General features: G+C 43.5%; 1 protein-coding gene and 2 long non-coding RNA genes across 10 annotated transcripts in view; 1 reads left to right on the forward strand and 2 right to left on the reverse strand.

Moving 5' to 3' along the window:
* PPP4R1 (protein phosphatase 4 regulatory subunit 1) overlaps window positions 1-1,175 on the reverse strand; it is a 66,299-nt gene extending 65,124 nt beyond the window's left edge. For 2 of the 3 annotated variants that reach the window (XM_058692703.1, XM_058692702.1), the window contains exons 1-2: window positions 569-697; window positions 322-366 (exon numbers count right to left, since the gene is read on the reverse strand). In XM_058692703.1, coding sequence (XP_058548686.1) covers window positions 322-366; window positions 569-575 — 52 coding nt within the window. In that variant the 5' untranslated portion in view covers window positions 576-697. Of the gene's footprint in view, window positions 1-321; window positions 367-568; window positions 698-1,129 lie in introns of those variants that run through there. The other variant, XM_058692704.1, reaches the window with a different exon arrangement.
* Window positions 123-22,594, forward strand: LOC131490394 (uncharacterized). The gene is made up of 4 exons (XR_009251078.1): window positions 123-395; window positions 2,469-4,234; window positions 16,944-16,992; window positions 22,162-22,594. It is a non-coding gene; the product is annotated as an uncharacterized LOC131490394 (long non-coding RNA).
* On the reverse strand, window positions 1,797-26,843 carry LOC131490393 (uncharacterized). 6 transcript variants are annotated; one of them, XR_009251073.1, is made up of 8 exons: window positions 26,503-26,843; window positions 11,516-11,610; window positions 6,532-6,623; window positions 5,080-5,216; window positions 4,196-4,425; window positions 3,865-3,965; window positions 3,198-3,304; window positions 1,797-2,037 (listed from the first exon to the last, which is right to left on the reverse strand). It is a non-coding gene; the product is annotated as an uncharacterized LOC131490393 (long non-coding RNA). The 6 variants fall into 6 exon arrangements; XR_009251077.1 differs by lacking the exon at window positions 11,516-11,610 and having other exon boundaries at window positions 26,503-26,838; XR_009251072.1 differs by lacking the exons at window positions 6,532-6,623; window positions 11,516-11,610 and having other exon boundaries at window positions 26,503-26,830.
* Window positions 26,844-27,604: the final 761 nt, after the last annotated feature.

Here is a 27,604-nt window from a genome sequence, read left to right on the forward strand (position 1 = left end):
CGAGCGGCCCCCCGAGCCCACGGGCGCCCGGGTTGGGGTGGGGGGGGGGAGATGATGCGAGGGTGGGCGGCGGGACAGAGCCCAAGCTCGGGCGTTAGACAGGGCATCCCTCGCCGCCCGCGGACCCGGCGCGCCGTTCCCTCCTCGAAGGGCAATGCTCCCTCAAGCTCGCGGCCCCGGCCAGCCCAGGGCCACGCCTCACCGAGCCCCGTCCCCGCCGGCCGGGCCCAGGCCGCCGCCGCCGCCGCCGCCGCCCGCCCTTCCTTCCCGGCCGCTCCCCGCCGGCCGCCGCCGCCGCGACAGCGAGGCGGGAGCACTCACATCCGTCCGCGTCCTCCTGCAGGTCCTCCTGGAGCAGCGAGAGGTCTGAGCCGAAAGGAGAGAAGAAAGGCCCGGTCAGCGCCCCCGGGACCCGGCGCGCCGCCCCGCCGCCCGCCCTCCCGACCCCGCGGCGCCTCCCCGCGCCGGGACCCCGCGCCGGCCGTGACTACGGGCGGCGGTGGCGGCGGGCGGGCGCGGGGAGGAGGAGGCGCCGCCGCCGCCGCCCGGAGGACAGGGGGCCACGTACCCGCCATCTTGTGGTCGCCCCCTCCTCCTCGGTCTCCCGGGGATCCGGGGCTACATGGAGCGGCGCGAGCCGGGGAGCCGGGGAGCGCGCGCGGGAGTGGCGGCGAGGAGGAGGGACGGGCCGGCGGGGGCGCGCGCGCGCGCGCGCGCGGGGCGGGCCGAGGGCCCGGGCCTGGGCCGCGGGCCGAGCGGCTCCCGGACGCCGGGGGCGGGCGGGCGCCGCGGGCCCCGGGCCTCGCCCCGCCTTGCCCGGCCGCTCCGCGCGGCTCCGGGGCGGCCGGCGCTCCCTCCCCCCGCCTCCCTCGCTCCCGGCCCGGCCCGGCGGCGCGCTCACACCCACGGCCAGAGGCGCCCTCACGCCGAGCGCTGCGACGGGGGCGCGCAAGCTGCCGCTGGCCCGGGACCCTGCGGCGTGTGCCCGGAACCGGGCCCGGGCGGGGCCTCCCGCGGCCCGGCCCGCTTTATTGGGTCACCGGCCTCGCCCACCGCCTCGTCGGCCTCTGCCCTTCTTCGCGGGAGCGCCGTTCGCCGCCCCGCGCCCCCTCCCCAGGGCTGCACGTACGTCGTCGGCGATCCGAGGCCCGGCTGAGGCCGAGGGTCCCACCCTCCGGGTGGAGGAAGCGCCGCCTCCCCGCGCGCAGGGGGCCCTCGCGAAGTGGCTGCTAACAAAGCCCGGGGCCCGGCTGCACGGTGGTTGAGTGACAAAGTCATCGTGGTGCAGCCCGCTTTCCCACCCAGGCGTGGTTAAGGCTGAAGCACAGGTTGTTGCCCCCGTGTCCTGCCCATCCTTCGCTGACAAAGCGGGAAATGCTCCAGCAGGAGCGCAGGCAGGCCTGGGTTCAGATCTCCATTCTGCCGTTTAACTTAGGTGTGTAACCCGTCTGTACATGAAGGATGATGCCTGCCCCAGGAATTTTGGGATTAGTAAAAAATGTAAGGAACCCAGAGAGTACTTCCTATCTAGGAGATGCTCGATGAAGGGGGCCTATGATTAGCTTTTCTTTCTTTAGCTTAAATAATCTTGCTAGCACTTGAGTTGTATGCCTGAAATCACTATTACAAGTTTTATTATTCCCGATTTTTTTTAAACGTGTGTTAATTGATTAGCTCAAGTGCAAAGTGGAGGCTGAATCCAGGTTTTCTGACTCCGTTTCACACTGCCCTATCTTCAAGACTCTAAATCTATCTCCTACCCCACCTAAGACCTCCAAACTGGTAATCTCCAGAAGTGGAGAGCAAAACACCCGATTGTTTAATTGATATCATATTGGCAGGTCTGGTTTCTTGGAGAGGAGAGGAAATTTCTCTTGTCAGCGTGTGCCTTTCCACAACGTCGTCTTTAACCAAGGACACTATGAAGTTGACACTTAAACTCCACAGATTTGAGCCGTATGTAGAATTTTTAAAAAAATTATATTGGAAAAATTTTTGGAGATTTGCAACGATTTGAGAAAACTCAAACAGCATAGCCTAGAAATACCAGAAAAAGAAAAAGATATTATTGTAAGCATGCAGTATATAATACATATTATATACGAGTAAACTATGTTATGGGTAAGGCTTCCAATCAACAGTAAGCTATAAATAAGTTTGGAGGAGTCAAAAGTCTTATGGAGACTTTTCAATGCAGGCCCGTGGGCATCCTATCCCATTGTATTGGTATGTAATGCCACTGAGAATCAGACTAAGGATCAGATCGATTCTCTGAAATCCATAATTCTGTGTAATAAACGGTTCTACAGAGCTATTCCAAAAACTTGCCTCTCAGGTATTACAAGATGGAACACATCGTGTGTTACATTTCTAAAAGCAACAAAAATCAGACAATCTAATTTTCTCATGTGTAGAATCATTAAAACTGAAGGCCAAACTCATAACCTATTTCTTTCTTTCCCTTGCAGAATGCCCTTATGTGAGTTCAGCTGACACTAATTCTCCAAATGACAGTAATTCCCAAACTATCAACAGAAACCAGTCCCAATTGACTCAGTCCATGACAGTCCTGCCCTGCTTATGGATATTACTCTTGTTGACACTTACCATTTTAGCAATTTCTGGATAGAAAGGAGGAGGAGAGGATTTTACTCTTTGCACTAACTGGTGATCTTGTAACACCACAAAATCTACAGAGTGCCAGCTATACTTAAGCCACTGGGTATACAAAGATGAAGAAAGCTATCTGGACAATCTACCCAGAAGTTAGATTTATAATTCTCAGGGATGGTGATAAGATCGGGATTGTGTACCAATTGCTAGCCTGGGATATGAAAAGACAAACTCTGCCTTTGGTAGCTAGGCCTCCGTAAGCTTTATCTCACTATCCTCTGGGAAGGCAGCAAAGGAGGAGGGTCTGTGTAATGTTGGTGTTCTTCAAGAACTATGCATTTATAATCCTACCTGCTTTACGTGTTACTACAGGTCCTTTCAGGCACTATCGTCTTTGGACATTTCAGTGAAGATTTTCTTATTCACAGTTCAGCACAAGTACATGTTTTTTACATTTGATTTTTCTCTCCTTTCTTAAAGTTCAATGGTTTTTAAACCAGCATTTATAAAATTCACTCTGTTCCCTCCTTATAAAAAATGATATTTAAACAAAGAATAGCACTCATTTTTCTCTATACCCTTACCCCGATGTCAGCTATAATGCAGTCTGTGGTTTCTGGAAGCTGTATGTTGTTTAGTGGTCAGAGCACAACACAGGGTATAAATTCTGAATCTGTTTTGCCACTGAAATCTGTAAAATAGAGGGAATTGTCACAAGTCAATTTTATTTATTTATTTTATGTAATCTCTATACCCAACATGGGTCTAGAACTCACAACCCCGAGGTCAAGAGCCATGTGTTCCCCTGACTGAGCCAGCCAGGCACCCCACAAGTCAATTTGTTAAAAAGTATTATCCAACTATGTGGCTACGAAGGCCTGAATTTTTCAGAGTAAGTCTTCTTTCAAATGCTAGTGAAAACTTCCATGAGTTGCCAAGAAGCCTTGGAAAGTGATGTATTTGACTCTTCAAAACCAAACAATAAATTTCATGGGGAAAAGATTGCCAATAAAAAAACCCTATCTGGGGCACCCGAGTGGCTGTCTGTTAAGCGTCCGACTTTGGCTCAGGTCATTATCTAGCAGTTGGTGAATTCGAGCCCCGCATCAGGCTCTGTGCTGACACTCAGAGCCTGGAGCCTGCTTTGGATTCTGCGTCTCCCTCTCTCTCTGTCCCTCTCCCACTCATACTCTGTCTCTCTCTCTCTCTCAAAAATAAATAAACATCTAAAAAACATTAAAAAAAACCTACCTGGCATTGCTTAATGCTATTCCATTTATTAATTTTTGTATTGGTAATCAAACTGTTTACTTTTTTCTTTGGAATTATCACTTCTGTGGTCATTCTTGAAGCTGAAAATAGAGAAAAGGCAGATCTATCAGTTATTGTTTTGAATAATAAAAAAATCTGAAAGTGGAAAAATACGAGAATGTGCTTTTTAAACAGATTTTTAACATTCATTTTTATTCATCTCTGTGTTTTTTGGAGCCAGGTTGGTGAGATGTCCCTCTACAGACTGCCATTCCCAAGTAAAAAGCACAAACATTTTCCACTTTCAAAAAAATAATTGCCAGTCTCCTACCAAAAGCCTTCTTTCCGTATTTTGGTAAGTTGTATGAAGGTGAGTATTTGTGTAAAATTTTTCTTTTTTTTCCTTGCCTCTCCTGGCCCCCTTTAAAGCTCCGTGTCAAGGTGACATTCCAAAAGGTGAAATCTTAGCCTTTCCTAGATCTTTCATAGTTTGGTTTTGTCTTTCAAAGACATTGGCTGTCTTTTTACTCACATCAGCTAAAGATGTTTTCTCAGACCATCCTAAAAAAGAAAGAAAGAATAGAGGGGAAAATAGCTACAGAACTGAGCCCCATCCAAGTCACCCCTGTTCAGGCCATTCTTTGTCTGTTTATAAGAGTTGAAGGCTGCCTGTAGAATGCGGCAGAACGTAAGCTCTGTCCCACAGTCAGCCTCTTCTGCAAGTTTCTTACCATCGGCTTGTTCTGAGCAGAATAGAGCATCCTGTTAGAACCACCACTGTAAACCAAGTATAAAGGAAAACAAACCCCCTGTTTCTTATCCACCACCTGAGGTGCTCTGCTGTTTTCCACATTAGCAGATCCAAAAGGATTCTCCACTGACAGTGTTGTAGTTATTCCAGCTGCGGTATGGTACGGCACCCTCTACGGTTTGTTTCACAAAGTTTAACTTTATTGTCAAAACTAAGAGGTGAAAGTGACAAGCAATAAATCCATTAAAACAGCAGTGTTAATTTTCTCTGTGCCTTTCTCTTAAAACGCAGAAAACGTTAGTTGCAATTCAAAGCAAGGGGGAAGAGCCTACCCCCATACAGTATGGGGTGCTGACGAAATGTTTATTATTTTAAATCTGGATGGATGAGTCAAGTGGAACCGGGAAGAGAACATAGGTAAACCACATATTGAAACCCAGATGAACTCAGCGATTAAACCATACCCTGATTCTAAGGTCACTTCATGGTAATGCTGCCCCGTGGTTCTAGGGTTCAGAAGAAATTGCTTCCATTCTCATTTCACTTCTGTGTAATTCTTTGTAACCAAATTGCTTGTGTTCCTGGTCTTTGATTCCTTCATCTGATAAAAAATAAATTAAAAAATTAGCACAATGCCACAATACAATTTATGCACATGATAGCTAATACATTTTTTAACTTTTGATTTTGAAATAATTACAGATTTACAGGAAGTGGCAAAGAACGTACAGGGAGGTACTATGTACCTTCCAGTGGTAATATAGTACATTTGGAAACATTTTTGAGATATTCGTGTCAGGCATTACACTGAGTGCTTCTTTTTTTTTTTTCTTGAAGTTTATTTATTTATTTTGTAAGTGAGAGGCAGAGAGAGAGGGAGAATCCCAAGCAGGCTTGGTGCCAGCATAAAGCCCAACTCAGGGCTCTATCTCAGGAACCATGAGATCATGACCTGAGCTGAGATCAAGAGTCAGTCGCTTAACCGACTGAGCCACCCCGGCGCCCTGATGCTGAGTGTTTTTATGTACTTCCTGATTTAATCCTTAAAACAATCTAATGAAGTAGGTATTGATATTACCATTTTTAAAATAATAGAAACCAAAGCTCAAAGAGGTTAGGTAATTTGTCAAAAGTCAGATCACAAATGGAGCTAGAATTCAAACATTGGAATCCCCATTCTAACAGCATTTTCTATATATCATCATGCTCATGACTTTTCCATCAAAACTGTTCCTCAGCCAATTTCTCTGGCATCAGGGAAGCCTCCGTCCTTTTCCGTGTACAGTCTTGCCAACTAGGCCATCACTATTCCCTGCTGGTTTAAGCACTGAAACTAAGATCACCTTTTCACTCTTTTCTCACATACCATCCTGACCAAAGTATTAACCGCTTCACAACCATAGTAGCAACTTTCTAACTAGGCTTTTTCAATTTACTCTGACCAAGGATGCAAAAATTTTCTTTCTAATATTTCGCAGTGTCTTCCCAGTAACTAGACTTGTTGTGGCAATCAGTTTGCAATGTGTACAAATGTCTGATCACTGTGTTGTACACCTGAAACTGATATAATATTGTATATCAATTACCTCAATTAAAAAAACTATATAGGGGCGCCTGGGTGGCTCGGTCGGTTAAGCGGCCGACTTCGGCTCAGGTCATGATCTCGCCACCCGTGAGTTCAAGCCCCGCGTCGGGCTCTGTGCTGACAGCTCAGAGCCTGGAGCCTGTTTCGGATTCTGTGTCTCCCTCTCTCTGACCCTCCCCTGTTCATGCTCTGTCTCTCCCTGTCTCAAAAATAAATAAAACGTTAAAAAAAAATTTAAAAAAATATATATATAGTCTTTATACCAAATGCCCTTTGCTTCATTAGCTACCATTTACCACCATTTAACTCTACTGTTTTAAGCCAAGTTAACCTGGGTTAAGACAGTCTTGAACTCAGGTGCCAAGTCATTTCTCCTTCGAACTATGTTCTTGTTTGTTTCTTTTTTGTTTGTTTTTGTTGTTGCTGTTGGGAAGAGAGGGGGAGGGAGAGATTAAATCTCTTTGTGACATTTCTTCTTTTTGATTTTTCCGCTTATAAAAATACATGTATAAAAATCCAAAACAATAGAAAGAAAAAATGAGAATTGCCGAAAATCTCCCAATTCAGATATTACACTACAGAACATTAGTATATGTTTACTACTTTTTAAAAAAATTTTGTTAATGTTTATTTATTTTTGAGAGAGAGAGAGAGAGAGAGAGAGAGAGAGCATGAGTGGGGAGGGGCAGAGAGAAAGGGAGACACAGAATCTGAAGCAGGCTCCAGGTTCTGAGCTGTCAGCACAGAGCCCGACGCGGGGCCCGAACCCACGGACTGTGAGATCATGACCTGAGCCGAAGTTGGACACTCAACCAACTGAGCCACCCAGGTATCCCCTTTTACCTCCTTTTTTAAGCTTTCAAGATCCTACATAAAAAATTTTAAACACCTTTATCAAAGTATAAATTACATACTATAAAATTGGCCCATGAAAGCGTACAGTTCAATTGTTTTGAGAATATTCATAGAGTTGTACTACCATCACCACATCTAGTTTGAGAACTTGTCACCCTCAAAAGAAACATACCCATTAATAGTCACTCTCTATTACTCCCCCCACCTACCCCGCCCTAGGAAAGCACTAATCTATTTCCGTCTGGATGGATTTACCTGTTCTGGATGTTCTATATAAATGGATTCATAAGATATGTGGTCTTTTGTGACTGGCTTCTTTCACTGAGCATAATGTTTTCAAGTTTCATCTATGTTGTAGCATATATCAGTATTCCATCCTTTTTTATGAATGAATAATACCTTATTATAGAGATATACAATTTTATTTGTCCACTCATTAGTTGATGGACATTGGGTTATTTCTACCTTTTAGCTATTATGAGTAATGCTGCTATAAACATTTATGTACAAGTTTTTGTGTAGATTTATGATTTCAGTTCATTTGGATATATACCTAGGACTGGAATTGCTGGATCACATGATAACTCTCTCTTTAGTATCTTGAATTGCCAGCTGCTGTCCAAAGCAGCCACACCATTTTATATTCTCATCAGTAATGTATGAGAGTTCCAATTTCTCCACGTTCTTCTACATAAAATGTGCCTCTTCCAAAGTAAAACTGTCATTATTGATAAATGATGTGATCATATATGTGGAAAATATAAGAATCCACAAATAAACTATTAAGAAGTAAATTTAGCAAAGTCACTGGACACAAGGTCTATTCTACATGTGTCAGTGCCCAATAATTATATATAGAATTTAAAATTTTAGTACCATTTACAACAGCATTTAAAAAGTCAAATCTTAGGGACACCTGGGTGGCTCAGTCAGTTAAGTGTCCATCACTTGATTTCGGTTCAGGTCATGATCTAAAGGTTGTGAGATCAGGCTCCATACCCAGCGCGGAACCTGCTTGGGATTCCCTCCTTCTCCCTCTGTCCCTCCCCAGCTCACGCAGGCTTGCTCTCTCTCTGTCAAAAAAAAAAAAAAAAAAGTCAGATCTTAGAAATGAATCTAATGAAAGAGATGCAGGACTATTACATACAAAACTAGAAAAACATTATTAAGGGAAATCTATTAAGTTATTAAGTAAAATGTAAGGCTACATTAAGGCCATGGATTAGAAAACTCAATTTTGTAAAGATGTCAATTACATTAGATTCAATTCATTCCCAATCAAAATCTGAGTAGTGTGTGTGTGTGCACATGTGTATCAACAGTCTGATTTATAATGTCTATGTGGAAATGCAAAGGGCCAAGATGAGAATAGCCAATAATTTTGAAGGATAACAATGAAAGGAGAGAAACCTCCTTCACTGTATATCCAGACGTATATTAAAGCTACAAAAATGAAGCATGTGTAGTGTTGGGTGGACATAACAAATAGACCAATAAAATAAAGAGTCCAAACACAGCTCCACACATGTCTGGATGCCTGATTTATGACAGCAGCAGCAATGGCGAGTAGTAAGAGAAGGACAAAAGTAACACTGTGGGGTTGTAATGGAAAGCTGATGCAGAGTCAATGGGGGGGTCATGTGGGGGCAAAAAAAATGCAGCTTGACCCCTACCTCACTATATACACAAAAACCAATTCCAGAGGGACTGAGATACAAATATGAAAGGTAAAACAATAAAGCTTGAAAAGATCTCAAAAAACTATCTTTTTGGCCTTGGGATAGGGGATGATTACTTAAACAGGCCCAATCACATTGACCATGAGAGCAAAAGATAAATTGGATTCTCTTAGAAGTTCTATTATCCATTTAAAATAAAGGAGGGGGTGGGGGTGCCTGGGTGGCTCAGTTGGTTAAGCTTCCAACTCTTGATTTCTGCCCAGGTCATGATCTCACGGTTCATGAGTACCTTGTATTGGTCTCTTCGCTGATGGTGCAGAGCCTGCCTTGTGACTCTCTCTCTCTCTCTCTCTCTCTCTCTGTCCCCACCCCTGCCCCTTCAGCACTCTCTCCCTCAAAATAAATAAACTTAAAAAAAAAAAAAAGAAGTTCTCTTATCCAAAGACACTATTAGGAGAGGGAAAACACATGCTATAAAGTAGAAGATAGTATAAATACAAAGATATACAAAGAAAGTAAGAGAAACAAAGAAAGATTTACAAGGAACTACACAAATCAATAAGGAAAGGACAATCAATGGGAAAATGGGCAATAGATATGGACATCATAAAAGAGTATATCCACATGGCTAAGAAACATATGAAAAAGCGCTTAATATAATTTTTTGGTCAGGGAAATATAAATTAAAATCACCCACCAGAATAGTGAAGAGCTTGAAAGATAATACCAAATATTGTTGAGGATGTGGAGTCTGTTAATTTTCTATTGATGCTTTAACAAACTACCGTAAATGCAGTGACTTAAAGCAATTCAAATTTATTATCTTACAGTTCTGTGGGTCTGAGGTCTGACACAAGTCTCACTGAGCTATATCAAGGTTTCATTTAACAGGGCTGCATTCCTTTCTAGAGGCTCTAGAGGCAAATTTGTTTCCTTGCCTTTTTTAGCTTCTGGAAACTTCCGTGTTTCTTGGCTCTTGTCTCTTTACCTTCACCTTCACAGCCAGCAACATTACTGTGCTTTGACCATCCCTCCATGGTCACATCCCCTCTGACTCTCTTCTTCCTCTCTCTCCCACATTTAAGGACTCATGGGATGACATTGGGCCCACCTGTATAATCCAGGATAATCCCTCTCTGTCAAGATTTTTAATTTAACCACAACTGCAAAGTCCCTTTTGCCACATAAGGTAACATATTCACAGGTTCTGGGAAGTAGGATGTGGACCTCTTTGCAGGCGGAACATTATTCTGTCTACCACATAGAGCAACACAACTTTCATACAATGCCCTTGGGAATGTAAATGAGTTCAACCACTTTAGAAAATATTTGGCAATATTTACTAAAGCCAAACGCAGGCAGAACCTATGATCCAGCAATTCCACTCCAAAAGGTAGGTACACATTATGCACACCATTATTTGTAAAAACTTCCAAACTGGAAAAAAAAAAATCCAAGTGTCCTTTAACATTCAGGATGGATACTTAAAAGTGTGGTCTATTCATATCGTGGAATATTATATAGCAGCAAAAATAAATGAGCAACTGTCACATATTGCAAAATGAATGACTCTCACGGGTGTAGCATTAACTGATAGAAGCCAGATGCTGAAGAATACATTCTGTATGATTCCATCTGTTTGAAATTGAAAAACAGGCAAAACTAATCTTTGGTGTCAGAAGTCAGTTTAGAGGTTAATGGGGGGGGTGTTGCGGGGGAGGAGATGGGTGGATATGATAGAAAGAGGACTTGAGCAGGGCTTCTGGGAGTTAGAAGCCTTCCATCTCTTAACTTGAGTGAAGGTTGCGCATGTGTGAACTCTGCGATAATTTTTCATGCTGTATCTTATGATCTGAGCATTTTTTTTCTGATTGCATGTTTTACTTTTATTTTATAAAGTTTTATTAAGCATGCAAAGTGAATATACTTAACTAAATATATACTCAATATACTTAATATGTGTGAATATACTTAACTAATATATTACTAAGTTGTACATTTCAAAATGGTTAAGATGATAAATTTAGGGGCTGCTGGTTGACTCAGAAGAGCATACGACCCTTGATCTTGGGGTTGTAAGTTCGAGCCCCATGCTGGGTGTAGAGATTGCTTAAAAAAATAAAATCTTAAAAAAATAATTACTAAGGAAATAAATGGTCATCTTCCAGAAAATCTGTGTGACAAAATCTAATCCAGCACTCAAAGAATTTCAAACACTGAATTTTTCTTTATCATCTTTAGGGAGAAATGAAGGGGAGGAGAAGGGGGTTGGGGAGGGGAATGGCAGGGAGAGGAGGAGGAGGAAGAGGGGTCAGAGGAGGAGGAGGAGGAGGAAATGTTTACCTAAGTCAATTTGATTATGTGGTAATTATTTTGCTTTATCAAGCAAAGCGTCCTTCTGTGAGCAAGGTAAGCTTTGCCTCTCCCCAGGCAAATTAAAGAAGCCAGTATATACCCTTTGCTTTAGTCCCACCTATCTTTTCTCTCTCATCCTTCCATTTCTTCTCTCCCCTGTTAAGTCTTCGACCCTGTTTTCCTAGGCTGCAGTTTGTGATTCTCAGTCTCCTTCCTGCACCTCTGAGCCCCTGGTGCCTAAAGCACTGGTGAAAGTCCCCAGGCCTGAACTTGAGAGAACAGGACGTCTGAAGCCAATCACGGGACGGTCCCTCCATCTCCACAGTGACTCACACACACCCAGGCAGCATGGTGGTCAGTAGGGCCCAGGCTCCAGGATCCTGGCTCTGCCACTCCACGTCTGTGGATTTGCGACAACTGCCTCACCTCCTCCTGATTTGGGTTCCGTGTCTGTGAAATGGCCATGATAAAACAAAAGTGCCGTTCTCATGGGCCGTTGTGAGGACTGGAGGAGTTAGTGCCTGTAAAATGCAGAGACAGTGGCTGGCAGATGGTAAGCACTCAGTAAGTAAACCTAACAGAGAACTTATTAAAGAATCATCCATTCTGAGCATCCAAAATTACTGACTAAGGAGTAACGTTAGTAGATCTAGCTGAATTCCAATAAACTTGGCCTCTGATTGCTTTCTATTTTCAGCTGTCACTGCTTCAGAGCCTGGAAACGACAGCCCCCCAAAGTAATGGTACTTAGGATGGACTAAGATCCCCATGCTCACAGAGCTCTCATTTCTATCTTTCAGCTATTTTAGAAATAAATAATGCATATATTAGGGATGTAATGGCCCTTGGCTTGAGCCTTGGTGCTCGGCCCAACTCTGCTATTTAACTTCAGCTTTGCTTTCAGCCTTTGGAAGGCCAAACAACCCAGTGATTCCTGAGCGACATTTCTAGAATCCCTGAGAGGCTGCTGCTCAATGATCAAGTACACGCACAGCTTCCCAAAGCATCTAATCAGTGTGACAGTGTCGATAATCGGAATAACTGTGGTATGGATGTGTTGTTATTATCTGAAGATACTCTTTCATATATAATTAAGCATTCTAAATATAACTTGAAGGAAAATCTCCTTACGGACTTCCCACGTTCGAATTCTGCCAATCAAAAGTGCTACATAAACTTATAATTGCCAGAGTAAATGCTGCAATATTAATTAATATTGTGAAATCTTTTCTCTAAAAGAAAGTGTTTTAGGGGCGCCTGGGTGGCGCAGTCGGTTAAGCGTCCGACTTCAGCCAGGTCACGATCTCGCGGTCCGTGAGTTCGAGCCCCGCGTCGGGCTCTGGGCTGATGGCTCAGAGCCTGGAGCCTGTTTCCGATTCTGTGTCTCCCTCTCTCTCTGCCCCTCCCCCGTTCATGCTCTGTCTCTCTCTGTCCCCAAAATAAATAAAAAACGTTGAAAAAAAAATTTTTTTTTAAAATAAAAAAAAAAAGAAAGTGTTTTAAAAATAAATAAAGACAGTGTTTTAGAGAGTTTATTTTTAAAAAATTAAAAAAAAAATTTTTTTTTAACGTTTATTTATTTTTGAGACAGAGAGAGACAGAGCATGAACAGGGGAGGGGCAGAGAGAGAGACACACAAAGAATCCGAAACAGGCTCCAGGCTCTGAGCGGTCAGCACAGAGCCCGATGCGGGGCTCGAACTCACAGACCGCGAGATCATGACCTGAGCTGAAGTCGGACGCTTAACCGACTGAGCCACCCAGACGCCCCTAAAAAAATTTTTAATGTTTATTTTATTTTTGAGGAGAGAGAGAGAGAGAGAGAGAGAGAGACAGAGTGCGAGCGGGGGAGGGGCAGAGAGAGAGGGAGACACACAATCCGAAGTAAGCTCCAGGCTTCTGAGCTATGAGCACAGAGCCGAACGCAGAGCTGGAACCCACAAACCGTGACATCATGACCTGAGCCAAAGTTGGACGCTTAACCAACTGAGCCACCCAGGAGCCCCTAGAGAGTTAATTTTAGAAAGAACGTTATATATTTTGGAGCCAAAATTTTTTATAAAAATTTAATTACTAACATAAGGTAATAGAAGAATGATTATATCATGATTCCAATATTTTCAGAATTGTTTGTCTCGATTCTATCACTAATCAAAATAATCTGTAACAACTGCATTTGATTTAGGTTTTAAAAACTTCTCCTTGGGGCGCCTGGGTGGCGCAGTCGGTTAAGCGTCCGACTTCAGCCAGGTCACGATCTCGCGGTCCGTGAGTTCGAGCCCCGCGTCGGGCTCTGGGCTGATGGCTCAGAGCCTGGAGCCTGTTTCTGATTCTGTGTCTCCCTCTCTCTCTGCCCCTCCCCCGTTCATGCTATGTCTCTCTCTGTCCCAAAAATTTAAAAAAAAAAAAAAAAAAAAAAACGTTGAAAAAAACTTCTCCTTAAGCCCAGAGTCTTTTTTTTTTTAATTTTTTTTTAACATTTATTTATTTTTGAGACAGAGAGAGACAGAACATGAACGGGGGAGGGTCAGAGAGAGAAGGAGACACAGAATCCGAAACAGGCTCCAGGCTCTGAGCGGTCAGCACAGAGCCCGACGCGGGGCTCGAACTCATGGACCGCGAGATCATGTCCTGAGCTGAAGTCGGACGCTTAACCGACTGAGCCACCCAGGCGCCCCAAGGCCAGAGTCTTTAAAAAAAAAAAGTTCTGTGTGAAAATCCCTTGTATCTTCTGAGAGTGATATAAAAATCATAATGTCAACTTTGCCACCTCATTTCCACAAGGAAAAAAAAAATTCCAAAACAACATACAATAACTTCGTGATAAACTATCCTTGATCCAAATAGATACACTAAAATGTGTCAACAGTAGAAAAGAAGAATTAGAGAAAAACTAGGTATCCCAAATACATTTTGTTCCTTCTAATAAACTTAAAAATAGATGCTGTAAGAACATTTAGAAGAAAACAATTCTTTATAGATTTGAGCCCGTAGAAACTAAACATTAAAATATAAAGCTTGCCAAACGTTTGCTGCGGTGTGACAACCATTTTTTGGTAATTGAAGATATAATGTATTTATGACATTTTCCTGGGTACACAGCTCCTTTGAGAAAAGTCAGGACTGAAAACTGAATTCTGTTCTGCCATGCATAAAAGATTGACGCCATGTGTTCAATGCGCTGGTGACAGTCTAGTCTCAGGAATATGCAATGAAATGACTACAAAGTTGTCACAGATGACAACATTGACTAATTTTGTTCCTACGCTAAAGTGTCAAACTTTAAAATATTGGTTACTAAAATATTGAAGGGTAAAATTATAATCTTAATTAAATTTTTGATAACATGTCACTGATTTTTATACTTCAGAAGTTTAATCTGTGATGGTGATATTCAGCTTCTGTTTCAGCTTTGAGTGAGTTTGGAGCTCTCCCCGCTTTGGCTGAATATGGTTTTTAAGATTGGGTTATTTGGTGTTTTGCCATGATATGTATTCAGCGTGGTGGCCAAATGTAGGCAAAGAAGAAATATGCATATTTCCATGCATGTAATTTGACTTGCCTACAGTTTCTTTTGATTTTTCCTCACTATGTCCCAAATCAATATGGGTTGATAAGGGACACTAGCCTGTAACAAGATGAAAATATTTTCTATATATATTTAAGAACTCTAAGAAATGAGTTCCCCCGAATTACAGTAAACATTATTTTATCTATTTAATGGGCAAAGGACTTGAATAGAACTTTCCCCCCAAAAGATACAAATGGCCAACAAGCACATGAAGAGATGCTCATTATCACTAAGTATTAGGGAAGTACAAGCCAAAACCTCATGATATATCACTTCATACCCATTAGAATGGTTATTATTTGAAAAAAAGAAAAAGAAAAAAGGACAAGCATTGGCAAGGATGTGGAGAAACTAGAACCCTCGGGCGTTGTTGGCGCAGCTGCTGTGGAAAAAAGTATGGTAGTTCAACAAATTCAACATAGAATTACCATAGAATCTGGCAGTACCCAAAGGCATTGAAAGCAGAGACTCAAACAGATATTTGCACACCTATATTCATAGTAGCATTATTCACAATAGCCAAAAAGTAGAAGCATCCCCAGTGTCCCCTGATGGAGGAATAGACAAACAAAATGTGGTACACACACACACACCCACACCCTCATATCCTGGCCCCACACACAATCTGGGTGGCTCAGTCAGTTAAGCGTCCGACTTCGGTTCAGGTCATGATCTCATGGCTCATGGGTTCGAGCCCCGCGTCGGGCTCTGTGCTGACAGCTCGGAGCCTGGAGCCTGCTTCTGGATTCTGTGTCTCCCTCTCTCTCTACCTCTCCCCTTCTTGTGCTCTCTCTCTGTCTTTCAAAAACAAACAAAAATGTTTTAAAAAAATTAAAAAAAAAAAAAAAAAAGGAAGGACATTCTGACACAGGCTACAACATGATGAAACTTGAGGCCACTGTTCGAGGTGAAATAAACCAATCACAGAAGAACAAACGCTGTACGATTCCACTTATATGAGGGACCTAGAAGCAGAGTCAGAAAATAGAATGGTGGTGCCAGGGCCTGGGGGCGGGGGGGAGAGGGAAATGGGGAGTTAGTATTTCATGGTAGAGACTTTCAGTTCGGGAAGATGAGAAAGTTCTGGAGATGGATAGTAGTGATGGTTGCACAACAATGTGAATCTGCTTAATGCCAGTGAGTTGCATACTTTAAAATGGTGTATTTCATGTGACGTATATTGCACTGAAGTAAAAAGTATTTTGTATTTAAAAATGTACATGTTATACATGCTTATTTGACTACAATGGGCAGGGCGAGGACAAGTTTCTCCAGAAGAAGTAAAGGGGGAAAAGAATATTGATCAAGGTGCTTTGACTTTGCAGATAAAGCATTTTCCTAGTGCACCAGTAGGAAGTGGAAAGAGGCATTTCTTTGAAAGATCTAATGTCCTCCCCCCTCCGCCCCAGCCAGTGGGCCAGGGCCCAGGATTGGGAGCCAAGCTGGGACAAATACACCACTTTACGTGGTCCAGGATCAGGAGGTCTTGGGAGGATACACTCTAGAGCTTTCAAGTCCCGGGGTGAAAAACTGGGCACATGCCAAGCTCCCATGGGCCTCGATTGGGTCAAGGGGAGAGCGAATTAAACCCGGAACTGGATGGGAAATGGCAAAACTAGAGGTAACAAGCCCGACCACATCTGTGCTATAGGTCGACGTATTACTTGACTTTTGCATCATCCTAGAAATGCGGAAGATACCACCGTCAATCCTTGGAATGCAGCTGGGGTGCTGAGTAAAAAGGACCTCATCAAGCATTCAAATGGTTAGGCATGTCAGACAGGTTGTTTCTTATTACCTATAGTCCTATATTCGGATGCCATTCGTCTTAGTGATGGATAGAGTCGCTGATCATTGATCCAACTGGAAAAGCATATGGAGCACCTAACAGCAGCTACTGCGTGACTGTTACATGTACTTAGCGCGTTTAGGGAGCAGGGCTGCCCTGGAGGCTGTATGGATCCCACCGCATGAAAGAGGAGCCTGGGAAAGGCCCAGTCTCCCCTGTTCCCGGTCTTCATCCCCTCGGCTCGTCACTGGAGTCTTCCTTCCCGACTTCCCTCTGGACGGATGACCCGCTGGTTAGTGTCCATGGCTTTGTAAGTCACCTCTCCAGGATGCTGCATCTTGGCTCTATGCAGGGCTCCGGACCCAGGCTCTGAAACACCATATGCTAATCCCGACCAGCATGCCCGGGACCCCACTTACCCTTCCAGGACAGGATTTAGCATCATTTTTCTGGTCGAATAGCACAAGAGCTCACCTTATCTCAATTTATTCTCAGGAAGTCCTGGCTTCAGATGGAGGCAGATGTCCAAGCACTCGGCTACTACGTAAGTGTCATTCACTCATTCAGAAAAATACTCAGTGCCTTCCGTATGCCTCGGTGATAGGGTCCTGTAGGAAAAACGTGTTCAAGGAGCTCACAGTATAGGGACGATGAAGAGTAAAACAATTGTAATGAAGCACATTAAGCGCTTTGATGGAAGGTGGCAGAAGGTGGGCTGGGAACAGCTGGGGTGAATTCGAAGAGCCTGGGCCAACAAACTGCTTGCTCAGAGGTCACAAGTGAAGCAGGCCCCTGCAGCGGTGCTCTGGCTTATACATTAAAGAGCAGTCAATGAGGCAATGTGGTTGCCCCCATTTTACAGAGGAGGAAAGTGAAGCTGGGAGACCCTTCGTAAGTAGCCCAAGGTCCTGTTGGCTGTACTATCCAGGCCCTCGAGTACAACTGGCATTGGTCACTCCTCCAGGAGAGCATTGCCTGGTTCATAAGGGCAGTATCACGTCTTCCTGCCTCTCCCGACAAACAAGACGTGGAAAATAACCCACCTTTCGGATTCCCCCAAGATTACAAGCTCGGAGGTCAACAGAGAGCTGTAGCTATACCAAAGTTACACAGTTTCTCAGAGTCACATATTTTAAAATTATTTTTAATGTTTTATTTAATTTTGAGAGAGAGAGACAGAGCAGAGGAGGGGCAGAGAGAGAGGGAGACACAGAATCCGAAGCAGGCTCCAGGCTCCGAGCTGTCAGCACAGAGCCCAACGCGGGGCTCGATCTCATGAACCGTGAGATCATGACCTGAGCCGAAGTCGGACACTTTAACGGACTGAGCCACCCGGGCGCCCCTAAAGGACATTTAATAACTATGCCTGCCTGAGTGCAGAACCGCCAAGTGCCCAATAAAAGAAGCCTTTTTCCTTGCATTTTGCGGCTTACAAAACCCCTTTATAAGCTATCTCACTTGTTGATCGAAACAGTGCTGTGAGATCAAAGGCCAGGTGATCTGCCAAATTATGGAGGACGGGCCTGAAGCTAATTAATTAATTTAAAAGAGGTGCTTTATTTTATTTTTTTAGTATAATTTATTGTCAAATGAGGTACTTTATTTTAGAGTAGGCTTAAACATTATAAAGTAGGTACACAGGCCACGCTGAAGAAACAAGGAACCTCGTAATGTTGAATTTTTAATAATTGTCATTCTTTTTATTAAAACTTTTTAAAATTTTTTTAGAGAGCGAGAGAGAGAGCACAAGCTAGAGAGAGGGGCCGAGGGAGAGAGAAATTTATATAGTCTCCATGTTCAGCATGAAGCCTGACACGGGGCTCAATCTCCACAACCCTGGGATTATGATCTGAGCCAAAGTCAAAAGTCCAACGTTCAGCTGAGCCACTGAGGCACCTCAAAGAATTGTCATTTCCAATTTTCTTTTTTTTTTTTTTAATTTTTTTTTTTCAACGTTTTTTTTTATTTTTGGACAGAGAGAGACACAGCATGAACGGGGGAGGGGCAGAGAGAGAGGGAGACACAGAATCGGAAACAGGCTCCAGGCTCCGAGCCATCAGCCCAGAGCCTGACACGGGGCTCGAACTCACGGACCGCGAGATCGTGACCTGGCTGAAGTCGGACGCTTAACCGACTGCGCCACCCAGGCGCCCCTCATTTCCAATTTTCAATCTCTATTTAAATAGTGCACATGGCCCCATTTACTCATATACTATTTTAGCGTGATTTTTTTCGCTTTTATTTTACACAAACATTTCCATGCAAGCTAATTTAAAGAGACTTAATGGAATTCGCTGAGGGCCGGAGTTCTTCGCCTATCTGTAGATGTTCCTCCCAGGAAACCTCGTGTATAGCAGGATGCACAGATTCTGGATAAACACATTTCAGTTAATCCATGACCACTGACTCCCAGTCCCAGCCTGTAATGAAGAGTCTACTGAAACAACGCACCTGGACCTCGTCTGCAGGTCTGGCCATGCAACCAAGAAGCAATCATTGCCGCTCGTGGACTTGTTGTGTTCTGTGTCCAGCCCTGCGTCTGCCAGCCACTCAGCCACCAACGTGCTATCACATCTGCCTTAGTCCAGAGGACTCGCACAAGAATGCGTGAACAACTTTTGGAGCATATTCACTTAAATTGTATTTGTTGACTAAAGAGATGTTTATTTCAGAACATAACGGATTCCAACAAGCATGAGATTGAGAAAATTATGTAACTGACATGCTTTAGTTGACCATGAATTCAAAATTTTTAGTGTTCATTTTTGAGAGAGAGAGAGAGAGAGAGAGAGACAGAGCACAAGCAGGAGAGGGGCAACGAGGGAGGGAGACACAGAATCTGAAGCAGGCTCCAGGCTCCAAGCTGTCAGCACAGAGCCCAACACAGGGCTCGAACTCACGAGCTGCGAGATCATGACCTGAGCCGAAGCCAGACGCCCAACCCAATGATCCATCCAGGTGCCCTAGATGACCATGAATTCAGTCGACCCCCTTGGGTTAGGTAGTTTAGCTGTCTGCTGAGCAAGTTGCATCATCCTTATAACAGTGGTTCTCAAGCTGTAATTTGCTTGGGAATACATGAGAAGGCCTTTCAAAGCAGATTCCTGTACCCTACCTCAATTTAGCAGGTCTAGGGTCAGCTTGAGAATTCCCATTTCTGACGTAGCATCCTGATCAATGCTGCTCTCCTAGACGCCTCACTTTGAAGGCCACTGACACACCTAAAGCTTGTGGGGAAGGCATGTGCTAATCTCACAAATTTGCATTAAATAACAAGTGGTTCTTTCAGATTTTCAAATTTCCTCTTCTCAAATAGAATATGTATCACACAGCCATGAAAAAGTTTTAAAAGATCCAAGGGCTGCACCTTGAGAGAGATTTTCAAAATTTCATGTATAAGAATGTATGATTGTTTCCATAGAAGACACCTTTGTATTGAAAGGAAAGGGGGCGACAAACCAAGGGCTGTGTTCTCAATCCCTGAAGACCCTGCTGAGAAGCCCGAGGACTGGCTGCAAGAGCAAGTCAGGGTCATGTGACCAGCTCCTTCTCCTTCCCTAACTGGCAGCCATGTTTACAGCAATCCACGAAGAACGCAAAGTAGATTAAAAAGACAGCAATGAAAAGACACTGAATCACACTTCTCAAAAGCATCTGTATCTTTGGGAACACTGGGGTGACATCGAAGATATGGTTTTGTAAAACTCTCCATTTTTACAAAATTCAAGAACAATGATATTGCTCTTTTTGGTAAAGGTTCAAGTGCAAGACTCGCTGTACCTGAATTGAATCAATCATTTGTGGCGTATGTTCTTGAGTCAAGGGAGGAGAAAACTCCCTGGAAGGTCCCCAAGGTTGCTTGTCTTGCCTCTAATTAAAGGTTTTTGTTTTGTTTTGTTTTTTTCCCTGGGAGTCCTATAAATCAGGGAATGGGGCTGGGCTATCTGCTGTTGAAACCAAATGAGCAACCTACCCTTCTGCCCGTATGTAATAAATGCAGAAAATATGAAATGTAGGGTTTCCCAGAATAGCTGGGACCTAACTTCATCTGCTATCTATCAGCTGTGTGATCTTTTACTCACTTATTTAGAATACATATCATTACCAAAAGCTCCTTATCTGCCAGGTACATAGCTTATACAAAGGACTTTGTTTCTTTTGTAAAATAGGGATCATGTTAACCCACCTCCCTGTTGTGGGGGGGGGGGGAGAACCACACCCCCAGAACCCCTGGGGACTCTGGATCTATGAGGTGTCTTCTCTCTGTCTCCTCATGACGAGCCACCCCACCAGAGCCACTCCTGGCTAATGCGTTGTCCGGTGAGTGTGGCCTCCCTCGGTGTGACTTTCCAAACTTCTGTTTTGAGGGCCAGATGAAACGCGAAGAGAAGTGCCTGGCAGCCGCTTTCTCAGCTCTAAGACACCACACACGTGAGGCCACTGTAAAGAACCTCACGCACCTAGAGCACGCCACAGGCAGTGGTAGGCACGATACATACATCCGCTTGGTCCATCTTCACACGTGCTTCGTGCAATGAAGCAGCTTGGCATTATTTTTTGCAGTCCCCACAAAGCCCCTAACAAAGTGCCTTATGCTTAGCGGGAGCTCAGCTGTTTACTGAAGTCAACTCAGCACCCTCAAATCGAATGCTTTTAAGCAGTTATTGTCAAAAGGAATTTGCAACTGTTCTTAAGAAGTACCCAATCGGGGCGCCTGGGTGGCTCAGTCGGTTGAGCGTCTGACTTTGGCTCAGATCATGATCCCGCGGTCCGTGAGATCGAGCCCTGCGTGGGGCTCTGTGCTGACAGCTCAGAGCCTGGAGCCTGCTTGGGATTCTGTGCCTCCCTCTCTCTCTGCCCATCCCCTACTTATGCTCTGTCTCTCTTTGTCAAACATAAATAAACATTAAAAAAATTAAAAAAAAAAAAAGTACCCATTTTCTTTCCCTGCCCCCACCCCCCATATCTGAAAACAACAACAAAAATCTCTTGAGTTAAGCCTGGAACGGACATCTTTCATCTCACGCTGCCTCCATCTTTAGAGGTTCAATTACAATTTACCTCCACAGAAAAGAGAACATTGGTAGAGGCACAACTGAAAAGAAAGATGTGGAAGGCTAATCCTTAAATTCCAGAAATCGTATCTTTTCAGTAAATTCTTTTGTGATCGTGGTCAACTCAGCTGATTGGAGGGTAGCTGTAACATGCCAGATTGCAAGTTTAATCCCTATACAGGCTCCACACTACGCAGTAGCCATAGGTGCTTCTTTACCCCAAGCAGCTGTTGGCCACTGAAGGGGCTGGGCCAAACTTGAGCCCGCAACTGAGTAGACCGCTGTGAATGTTTGGGAAAAGGACCCACGTTCCTTTTCCTGGTGGATCCACAGCACTCTTTATTCTCCTTTATTTAATAAGCTGATGAGGACGTGAGTATCTTCCACTAGCCAATAGGTTGACCAGCCTTGGAGATAGTGCAGCAAAGAGGTAGAAAGCCCCTTCTGATGTGAACCTATATGAGCACTGAAACCGGCTCGAGCGTGCCCAAAGTCCCCATTAACAAGGTATTTCCTGCTTCCTTAACTTCCCCAAACAAAAAAGTCCTAAGTGGATAATTATTATGGGCAACATTTCTGTACAGAGAAATCAGGGTGATAGAGTGGAGCGAGGACATATTTAACCTGGATATAACCATGTTTTAACATCTAATTTCCAGGTTACTGGAAATACAAGAGAGAAGAGCCGGTGAAACAGCATCTTGAGAAAACAGAATTCTAGAAAGTGGGCGACTAAATAGGACAGCAGGTCACTTCAACAAGTCAATGTCAAGATTCAGAGCAGCAGGGGCGCCTGGGTGGCTCAATCGGTCAAGCATCCGACTCTTGACTTCAGCCCAGGTCATGATCTCATCACAGTTTGTGAGTTCGAGCCCCACATTGGGCTCTGTGCTGGCAGAGCAGAACCGGCTTGGGATTCTGTCTCTCTCTCTCTCTCTCTGCCCCTCCCCTGCTTGTTTTCTCTCTCCCTCTCTCTCCCTCTCTCTCTCACTCAAAATAAATAAAAATTACTTTAAAAGAAAAACGATTAAAAGTAGCAGAGGAGTACTGTTCCAGATTAAAAGACAAGGTTAATTTCTTTTTAAGCAACCAAATGGAAAGCATAATCTCAAATAGAATTTGGTTTGAATAAGTCAGCTGTCAAAGACAATTTTGATGCGGTTGGGAAAATTTGAATATTGGCTGCGTATTTGTTGATGAGAGGGGAATTAGGTTTGGAGATAATACTGCTACAGTTATGTAGGAAAAATATCCTTATTTTTCAGAGGAACATCCTAAGTGTTCAAAGATGAAATGACATGTCTATAATAGAAAACTTTTCAGGAAAAGATGAAGCAAATATGTTGGATATTTACTGTTAAATCTAGTTATTGGGTAGATGATACTACATTCTTCTCTGTACTTTTTTTATTTTGAAATTTTGAAATTTCCTTATTTGTAAACTGGCGATAACAATGAGGTTGCACGAAATTGAATATGCATGTGGACGTACTTCCTAAATGGGCAAGGTGCCTGCATTTTGTTCCTTCTTGTTTATACTCCGGGGTTTTTAGAGACTTGAACCCCGGATTGCATGGCGGTTCATCATCTCTCAAAGTGATGTAGGTGCTTGTATTAATCCGGGTTCTCCAGAACTAGTAGGATGTATTGAGAGACAGAGACAGACATTGACAGAAAGAGGAAGATTTAAGGAATTGGTGATTGTGGAGGCTGGCAAGTCCAAAATCTGTAAGGCTAGCAGCCTGGAGACCCAGTGAAGGGATAATGCTGCAGTCTGAGTTTGAAGGGAGTCTGCTGGGAGAATGCCCTCCTCTCCATGGAACCTGGGTCTTTGTTCTATTAAGACCTTCATCTGATTGAATGAGGCCCACCCACGTTTTGGAAGGCAATCTGCTTTACTCAGTCTAATGATTTAAACATTAAATCTCACCTTTAAAAAAATTCCTTCACAGCAACATCTAGAATGTTTGACCAAATATCGGGGGACTCTGGCCTAACGAGGTTGACACATAAAATTAATCATCACAGTGTTTAAAAAAATTTTTTTCTAATTTCTTTTTGAGAGACAGAGTGAGACAGAGTGCGAGCAGGGGAGGGGCAGAGAGAGAGGGAAACACAGAATCTGATGCAGGCTCCAGGTTCTGAGCTGTCAGCACAGAGCTGGATGCAGGGATCACGACCTGAGCCAAAGTCTGACACTTAACTGACTGAGCCACCCAAGTGCCCCAACCATTGCAGTGTTTAATAAAGAAGTGATTAATGAGAGAGATATCTAGTGTTTTGCTCTGTAGAATTCTGTGCAATTACAGAAAAGCAATGTGTTGTTGGTGCCGTTCTGAGTCATTCGAAGTCACAGCTTTCCAACTAGCAAGAAATATTTAGGGTTTTTAAAAAAAAATGCATCCAAATATAATTGGTGTCTTTCCTATAACTTCCCATGTAAAATTTACCCTCAACCAAAGTATAGTAAAGCCGTCATTTTCCACAAAAGGAATATAAGACCCATGGGAATCTAGGCCTTTCTGTCCCTTTACTGCTGTAGCTTTGGTGAGTAGGGCAGTGCCTGGCCGAGGTAGGGCATTCAGGAAATATTCATGAATGAATCTGTGACGATGGAACTGAACAGATATCGAAAGTACAATTAGCAAAGCGTGATTGGGATATCGCATGCGTATAGTCTATGATAAAATTTAGCATCAGTCCACATATGGAGAAGAAACTCCGATTCAGTTTAGTTTGACACATTTTACTCCTGGCCTGGACATTTGGAGATCAGGTTTATTGAAGTAGCAATTGTAATAAAATATGAAGACCATGTGCAAATGTAGTTTCTATGGAATCTTTCGTATAGATGGAATTACATACTGAACAGCGAAATGATTTAACTTTTTCTAGTGAGAATCCTCAGTGGAGCCAGCCTTCGGGCTTACGCGTGGGCAGCTGTATGGGGTGCAGGATGGCCTTTCCCCGAATATCTCCCTGTTATCTCAGGGCACAAAGTACCTGAAGTGCCTCAAACTGGGGTGTATTCCTTTGAATCTTGAGGGACTTTTAACTTCCAGTATTCTCCACCCACCCAAATACCTCACAAAGGATCTGTTAAAGCTGTTATTTTAGTGCTTTACCGAAGATCGACTAAATCTATCAGTCAACTCCTCAATTGGGAGATGTCCCATGTTTCTTTTCCTTGGTGAGGGCTTTTTCCAATTTTGACAATTCAGAAATATCCATAACCAATTCTGCCCTGATAATTGTAGAGGAATCAAATCCCATGAAAGCCATAGAGTTTTTACTTAGGGTTTTCCGCTACCCTCCCCCATACATGGAGTTAGATTTGCATTAGAAATAATCTTATTGTTTCCACATTCATGAAAGGGAAGACTAACAACTGTGGAATGCTGTCGGATCTTCCTGCTGACGTGGTCTTTGTGGTTGCTAGGGTACTCACCCATATGTTTATACACTTATATAAAAATGACCTAAGAAATGAGGAAGGAGCACAAATACTTCAGGGATTTGGTGATCATTTTCACAAGCCTACTAGATTCTTCTTTCATCCGTTCTTCCCAAGTCAAAACCACATATTTAACAGAAAATATGACCGCGAAAGGTCTACAGCAATTCACAGTCGTAATGTTGGATTCTGATAGAAGATTTGCTCAAATGATACAATTATATGAGAAAATGTAATTAAAAAAAAAAAAGACCCAGACCTGTTGGAAGAGTTTAAGGCTCCCCAATTGTCTGTTACTGTCTGTTATGAATGTATCTACTTCCAAATACCTGTCATTGAAGTTATGATACACAAGAACTTGCATTTTGACTAGAAAAACTGTTTAGTTCTCTTTCTCAGTTACAATTTTACAATAGTATATTAGTTTTAAGGTCACTCAAGATACAAATGGATTATCAGTGATAAAGTCGTATTCTCTGAGAAAAAAATTTCCATGACTTAATTCTATTTCTTTTGGTAACAGAGACATTGGAAATGAATGGATTGCAGTGAGTGCCTTATCTTTGATACAACCAGAAGCAGAATAATAAAGCGGTCTCTGGGGCAGTTCTTAACCACACATCTCCCAGGGCTGCAGTGGAAATTAAATGCAACAAAGTATCAAAGTTCCCAACAAAATGCCTGGCATATTTTAGACACTCTCTGAGTATTAGTTTCCCTTGCTTATCCTGAGGGATTTTTACATTTGTATATGAAAGATTGGAAAAGGAAAATGATGAGATAGATGGGAATTTTTATGAATCAGGCACAATTCTATCACAGGTCAGGCAGTTTTCCTGTGTTTCTATTTTGAATCAGATCAAATCTGTTAAAATGTTTTGTGTGATAAGACTGAAAACCTTTCCCTCCCTCTTCTTTTTTTCTTTTAATGTTTATTTTTGAGAGAGAGAGAGAGAGAGAGAGAGACACACACACACACACACACACACACACACACACACACACACAGAATGTGAGTGGGGGAGGGGCAGAGAGAGAGGGAGACACATCTCAGAAGCAGGCTCCAAGCTCCAAGCTGTCAGCACAGAGCCTGACATGGGCCTTGAACTCCGGGGCTTCGAGATCATGACCTGTGAGCCAAAGCTGGACACTCGACCAGCTGAACCACTCAGGCGCCCCTTTTCCCTCCCTCTTCTAAGAAGGCCAACCTCTTCTAAGAAAGTACAAGTTCCTTGTAGTGTTAAGATTGTGTATGTATTGCTGCCCTTTTGTTAAGATAAAGAACAGATTACATGCTACATGTTCAAGGGCACATCTAGAAAGCAAATGTGCCTATACTCAGCATGACCAACGTTATTTACTAGGCAAAAATACAACTGTTTCCTCCTCTTAACTGGTATTCAGCTGTTTTGAGAAATGATCTATTTGAGAAGTCTAATAAATCACAGGTTTATGTAGCCATCGTAAGTCAACCAGATTTTCTTTAAAAATGTAAGACAATTTTAGAGCAAAGTACCAGAGTTCCTTGTTATGTATTCATACTTACACAAAGCCACAGGTATTTGAGGAAATGTCTTGCGGTTCTCTTCCCACACCGTGGCTCTGGTTCTGATGGACGTGTAAGCTCTTAAAAACCCCCTCTGTGTTCCCTAACACTTCATTTCACTAAATAAAGGGTTGAAACCTTATTGGTGAACATGGTTTTGCCTCCCGTTATAGAGACACCAAGCTCTCAAGTGTCCTCTCCTTCACAAATGACCATTGTTCCTCGCTGACCAGCCCCCAGCCTCTGCATCCAGAATTCAGGCCCAACGATGTCAGAATTGTGCTTGCGGGTAGTTACCTAGGTAATTTCAAGATACCCATCTTTCAGAATGTTGCAAAATCCAAGTTGCTAATGTGAGATTCTCTCAAATAACAGATAAAAAAGATTAGGCGAGATGCCACTGTCTCAGTTTCTGTAAAATAAAACCTAGGCACTGTCGCAGATGAGAGACGGGCACCAACATGCTGTCATTTGGGACGGCAGAAACAAGCCATTTGTGTCATGCATAAAAGAATAGTGACTCTTGTCCCTTGAAAATGTGTGATACTGTTTGGCATTCTCAACTATCTTTGCTGCTTTGCCGTCTGTATTAAATTTTGTCTTTGACCTATTGCCCTCGCTTACGCATCCTTGTCTCTTTTAAACCCGGTTGATAACGGTTGTTTGCACAATTGTATCAGTTTTTTTCTGCTCCAATTACATTAATAACTGAAGGCTGCAGAAGTCCGCCAGGCTTGGGCACCAAGGACAATTAAGTTGTTGGCTGTCTCTTGTGCCTCATTTGCTCCCTTCCAGTGAGAACGTAAATGCTTGGCACTAAGTGTGCTCCAGGAAATTCCAGGCTTCTGTCGAAGGCCATTAGGCTGCGCCATGGGTTCCTGTGAAGTCTCAAAGTCTAGGGCAAATAATACGAATAAGCAACATTACTGCCTCCCCATCTCTTATCAGAAAGTCAAACAAGGCAGCTCAGCATTGACAATGAGCCGTAAGTGGGCTGGAGGAACTGAAGGGGCTGCTGGAGATGAAGGGGGAAGTCACCGCAGCTTGTTTCCAGTCTCCTCCTGGCTCCTGGCAGATGGCAAGTTGAACACATGCAAAGGGA

This window comes from Neofelis nebulosa, chromosome 11, assembly GCF_028018385.1.
Source record: "Neofelis nebulosa isolate mNeoNeb1 chromosome 11, mNeoNeb1.pri, whole genome shotgun sequence".
In the NCBI taxonomy this organism is placed as follows: Eukaryota; Metazoa; Chordata; class Mammalia; order Carnivora; family Felidae; genus Neofelis; species Neofelis nebulosa.